Genomic DNA, 6000 nt, shown 5'->3' on the forward strand with positions numbered 1-6000 from the left:
TATCCACTTCCTCGTATGGAAGATTGTATTGATCTGGTAGGTTCAGCCACATTTGTGAGCAAATTTGGTCCTGGCAAGTCCCGCTAACCAAAAGGGCAAGGGATATTTCAGCCTTCATAACTGCTTCTGGCTTGTATTCGTAAATCGTAATGCCATTTGGTTTGAGGAATGCTCCTGCAACATTTCAACGATTAATGAATCAGGTTGTTTCAGGACAGGACGGTTGTGCAGTGTACCTCGATGATGTGGTGTATTCTGACACCTGGAAAGAACGTGTCCAGCATATTGGTGCTCTCTTTGACAGGTTGGTCTGGGCCAACTTGATAGTAAATCTTGCCAAGTGTGAGTTTGCCAGAGCCACTGTGAACTATCTTGGGAAGGTGGTGGGTCAAGACCAGATTCGACCAGTGGAGGACAAGGTCATGGCAGTGCAAAAGCCCCCCTCCCCACCACCAAGAAAGAGCTGATACGTTTTCACGTGATCACGTCTTCAACATGTCAAAATGCATTTGACAGTGTAAAAGCCTTGCTGTGTTCAGTCCCAGTGTTGGCAGCACCAAGATTTGATCAGCCCTTTCAGCTTCATGTAGATGCCAGCAATGTGGGTGTTGGGCCATCCTGTTGCAGGAGAATGCGGAGGGGGTAGACTATCCCGTCAGCTTCTTCTCATGAAAATTTAACAAGCACCAATACAACTATTCAGTGATTGAAAAGGAAGCTTTGGCACTTGTTTGGGCTCTGCAGCATTTTCCACCGACAGTTTTCACTGACCATAACCCCCTGACCTTTTTGAAGTCACTGCAAAACCCTAATCAGAGGCTAATGAAGTGGTCGCTGTTCCTTCAGCCATACAACAGACATCTGACACATTACGGGAACTAACAATGTAATTGCGGATGAATTGTCTCGGGTACCTGTGGACCCTTATTCTATTCCTTTGCATACTGTTTCTCATTTCCATGCTCATCTCTCGGCTCTTCATTCCCTTAGAATACTCTTCTGGTACCAAGGCTGCTGGGTTGGTGAGGATGGAGGGATGTGCTGGAGGATGCAGCTTGGAAGGAGTGCAGTACTGCTCGTCAGTTATTGGCAATGTATTAACCATGGCTGTTTGTATAGTGTTAATTGTTCGATGAATAACACGAGGTGGAACGTCGTTCTTATGGAGGGGGGTGTTACGACCCCTCCCTTTATGCCCACCATGATGCAGTTGATCACTTCCTGCAGGAGTGGGAAGTCAGGCAGGGTCGTTAGGCCAAGTTGCTGACACCTGGCTAGGCCTCTACCAAGGTGATAAATGCCAGCCTGGTCTCATTTTCTCTCTCCTAGGCTCCAAGCTGCTACAGGTTCTGGGTTTGTTTTTACTTTTTCTTTTGCATTTAACAGCAGCACACAAATGTCTCACTCATCCACACATTACATTCACCACTGATGCCGCTATTCTCCACACCTCATGCTTTTTGTAGATAGTTGTTTAAGTTACAATAAAACATTTCAATTTGGCACTTAAATCCTGACTTGTCTCCCCTCTTTGTCACATGTATTGAGCCACTTTGTGACATTTTCAGTTTTTGTTAACATTGTCAAAAATGTGATAATTCTACATTATGTTTATTACTGAGGTCATAGTAGGTGATGGTGGTATATTACAGTGCATTATATTAAATGGTGTTCATAATATTTTGTACACTCTATTAACATACACGAGAGGGGCAAAATATTAGGAACACAAGTCAATATAATGCACCCCAGTACACCACCACTTAGTATGACCTGAGTAATAAACATATAGTAGAATTAATGCATTTTTGACAATGTTAACAATACCTGGAATAATTTATAACAGAGCTGTTGTACTGGACTGAATTAGATTATTCAGGTTTACCTAATGAAGTGGCTGGTGACTGTATATCATCATATCACACAGCCCTACTGTACAGCCGTTTGTATTTTACTAACATTCCTACGTAATGCTTTTCTTTTTAGCCAAGGAATAATGTAAATGTTGAGCCACATGATTATGATTACAGGAATGGTTTTGGGTTAGGTGGTCTTGACTACAACACAAATGTCCACCTGTCTGTCCATACCTGAGAGTGTCCAGTCTCCAGTGTGGATCCTCCAGTCCAGCAGAAAGCTGCTTCAATTCTGAATCCTGCAGGTTATTGTTACTCAGGTCCAGATCTCTCAGATGGGAGGGGTTGGAGCTCAGAGCTGAGGCCAGAGAAGCACAGCCTTCTTCTGTGATCAGACATCCTGACAGCCTGGAAATATAAAAGTTTGATAACACAATGTGTTTGGTCATATACGTACCAGAATCCTACAGATGTTGTGTAGAACAATTGACATTTATTCAAATGTAAAACCGCAACCGTATCAACTGTATAAAAAGTCTCAGAATCAGCTTTATTGTCATTGCTCAAGACAATGAATATACATGTTTTATCCTGACCTGAGAGCTTGCAGTGAACAGTGTGGACTCTCCAGTCCAGCAGAAAGCTGCTTGACTCCTGAATCCTGCAGGTTGTTGTCACTCAGGTCCAGCTCTTTTAGAGGGGATGGATTGGAGCTCAGAGCTGAGGCCAGAGAAGCACAGCCTTCCTCTGTGATCAGACATCCTGACAGCCTGGAAATATGAAAGTTTGATAACACAATGTGTTTGGTCATATACGTACCAGAATCCTACAGATGTTGTGTAGAACAATTGACATTTATTCGAATGTAAAAAAGCAACCGTATCAACTGTATAAAAAGTCTCAGAATCAGCTTTATTGTCATTGTTCAAGACAATGAATATACATGTTTTATCCTGACCTGAGAGCTTGCAGTGTACAGTGTGGACTCTCCAGTCCAGCAGAAAGCTGCTTGACTCCTGAATCCTGCAGGTTGTTGTTACTCAGGTCCAGATCTCTCAGATGGGAGGGGTTGGACCACAGAGCTGAGGCCAGAGAAGCACAGCCTTCCTCTGTGATCAGACATCCTGACAGACTGGAATTCAGAATATAAAGATAACTCAGAGTTGCAGAAAAATGTTACAATTGTTCAAAAAATGCATTAACTTGAACCTACGGCAAGATGAAATATCTGTATTCTGACCTGAGAATTACCAGTGTACAGTGTGGACTCTCCAGTCCAGCAGAAAGCTGCTTAACTCCTGAATCCTGCAGGTTGTTGCCACTAAAGTCCAGCTCTCTCAGACTAGAGGACTGGGAGCTGAGAACTGAGGACAGAGCTGCACAGCTTTTCTCTGAGAGGTTACAGTCACTCAGCCTGAAAAAAGATTAGTAACAAAAATAAAATGTTTAATTTATCATATTTAAAATAAAAAAACTATTTGAATTGTTCCTATATCCACTTACAAGGCTTTACTTGAAGCTTTGACCACTTCCAGCAGCCTCAGAAGAACCTCCTCTGAAGCAGAGTATTTCTTCAGGTCAAACACGTCCAGATCTTTTTCTGATGACAGTAAGATGAAGACCAGAGCTGACCACTGAGCAGGAGACAGTTTAACTGCAGAGAGACTTCCTGATCTCAGGTACTGTTGGATCTCTTCCTCTAAAGAATGATCATTCAGTTCATTCAGACAGTGGAACAGATTGATGCTTCTCTCTGCAGACACATTCTCACTGATTTTCTTCTTGATGTACTCGACTGTTTCCTGATTGGACTGTGAGCTACTTCCTGTCTGTGTCAGCAGACCTCGTAGGAGAGTCTGATTGGTCTGCAGTGAAAGACCCAGGAGAAAGCGGAGGAACAAGTCCAGGTGTCCATTTGGACTCTTTAAGGCCTCGTCCACAGCTCTCTGGTAGAAACGTGTTGATTTGCCTCCAAACAATTTAGACCACCATGATGTTATCACTTCAAACCACCACCAGGATGTCTGCGATGTTTTTTGTTCGTCTGCCAGCAGATTGACTCCAGACTTGGTGAATGTCAGATGGACATGAAGAGCAGCCAGAAACTCCTGAAAACTCAGATGTACAAAGCAGAACACCTTGTCCTGGTACAGCCCTCTCTCCTCTTTAAAGACCTGTGTGAACACTCCTGAGCACACTGAGGCTGCTCTGATATCAATGCCACACTCCGTCAGGTCTGATTCATAGAAGATCAGGTTGCCTTTCTGCAGCTGCTCAAAAGCCAGTTTTCCCAGAGACTCAATCATCTTCCTATTCTCTGGACTCCAGTGTGGATCTGTCTCAGCTCCTCCATCATACTTGATGTTCTTCAGTTTGGCCTGAAGCACCAGGAAGTGGATGTACATCTCAGTCAGGGTCTTGGGCAGCTCTCCTCCCTCTCTGCTTTTCAACACATCCTCCAGAACTGTAGCAGTGATCCAGCAGAAGACTGGGATGTGGCACATGATGTGGAGGCTTCGTGATGTCTTGATGTGGGAGATGATGGTGTTGGCCTGCTCCCCATCTCTGAATCTCTTCCTGAAGTACTCCTCCTTCTGTGGGTCAGTGAACCCTCTGACCTCTGTCACCATACCGACACACTCAGGAGGGATCTGATTGGCTGCTGCAGGTCGTGTGGTTATCCAGAGGCGAGCAGAGGGAAGCAGTTTCCCCCTGATGAGGTTTGTCAGAAGCACATCCACTGAGGTGGACTCTGTAACATCAGTCAGGATCTCAGTGTTGTGGAAGTCCAGAGGAAGTCGACACTCATCCAGACCGTCAAAGATGAACACAACCTGGAACTCTTCAAACCTGCAGATTCCTGCTTCTTCACTTTCAGTAAAGAAGTGATGAACAAGTTCCACCAAGCTGTACTTTTTCTCTTTCAGCCCATTCAGCTCTCTGAAAGTGAATGGAAATGTGAAGTGTATGTTCTGGTTGGCTTTGTCTTCAGCCCAGTCCAGAGTGAACTTCTGTGTTAAGACTGTTTTCCCAATGCCAGCCACCCCCTTTGTCATCACTGTTCTGATTGGTTCATCTCTTCCAGGTGAGGCTTTAAAGATGTCTTCTTGTCTGATTGTTGTTTCTGGTCTGACTGATTTCCTGGATGCTGTTTCAATCTGTCTGACCTCATGTTCATCATTGACCTCTGCAGTCCCTCCCTCTGTGATGTAGAGCGGTGTGTAGATCTGATTCAGAAGGGTTGGGTTTCCTGCTTTAGCGATCCCCTCAAACAGACACTGGAACTTCTTCTGCAGGTTAGACTTGAGTTTACGTCGACACTTTGCAGCAAATGTTCCTGAATGAACAAACAACAAATGAAATCAATCAGATGATTCTACAGTAAATTGGTAGAATGTAAACATTAAACTGCAGATGTTTATATTTTGCTCCACTATGAAATCTATTCAGCTCATCAGTTGTGGACAAACAGTTTCTGACCGTTTTCAGCTCAGAACAATTCATAGATCTGATGCAGATGTGTGCATCATATTAACAGCAGAGTTTGAAATATAAACCTCTCCCATGTTGCCTCCATTTCCTCTCCATCATGTTAAATCTGTTAAAATCCTCTTACTGCTCTGCAGACGCTCAGCCAGCTCCTCCTGCTTCATTCTCCTCAGGAAGTGCACTGTGATCTTCGCAAATGCCTCTCTGCTGCTCCTCCTCTGCTCTTCCTCCTCACCTTCCAACACCTCCTCATCCTCACTCTGACTCTCTAAGCATTCTGGGTAATCTGGACTCAGAGCCTTCTGCATCTTCTTCAGCTCGTTCTTCACAAACCTGCTGAGGTTCTCCTCCAGCAGCTGGAACAGAATCAAATGTAAATGTAACTGGTAAGCATGGAGACTGTTAGGCCAAGAATGGTAGTTTAGTATTTAGTCTGTGGCTGTTGTAGTTAGCAGTAGTAGCTGTGCTTTACATTTACACACCATAAATATGGAGTCCAGCTGTGTTTGATGCTGCTGGACAGACTGACCACTGAGAACCTCTGAGCTCTGCTGATGAACTCTGTGAAGAAAAGATGAAGTCTCAGAATAAATAATGACACTCAGTGTTAAAGGTGTTGTGTTCTATCACAGTGGATCCATGTAAAACACTTGGC

The 6000-nt window shown here is 44.1% G+C and overlaps 1 protein-coding gene across 1 annotated transcript in view; it reads right to left on the reverse strand.

Moving 5' to 3' along the window:
• Nucleotides 1–5521, reverse strand: part of LOC128366601 (NACHT, LRR and PYD domains-containing protein 12-like) — a gene marked incomplete at its 5' end in the record, with an annotated part of 148874 nt that extends 143353 nt beyond the window's left edge. Inside the window, 3 exons of the mRNA XM_053327339.1 lie at nt 3097–3270; nt 3360–5193; nt 5476–5521. Of these exons, the coding sequence (XP_053183314.1) occupies nt 3097–3270; nt 3360–5193; nt 5476–5521 (2054 nt within the window). The remainder of the gene's footprint in view (nt 1–3096; nt 3271–3359; nt 5194–5475) is intronic.
• Between the last annotated feature and the right edge of the window lie 479 nt (nt 5522–6000).

The sequence above is a fragment of the Scomber japonicus genome, chromosome 10 (genome assembly GCF_027409825.1).
Source record: "Scomber japonicus isolate fScoJap1 chromosome 10, fScoJap1.pri, whole genome shotgun sequence".
In the NCBI taxonomy this organism is placed as follows: domain Eukaryota; kingdom Metazoa; phylum Chordata; class Actinopteri; order Scombriformes; family Scombridae; genus Scomber; species Scomber japonicus.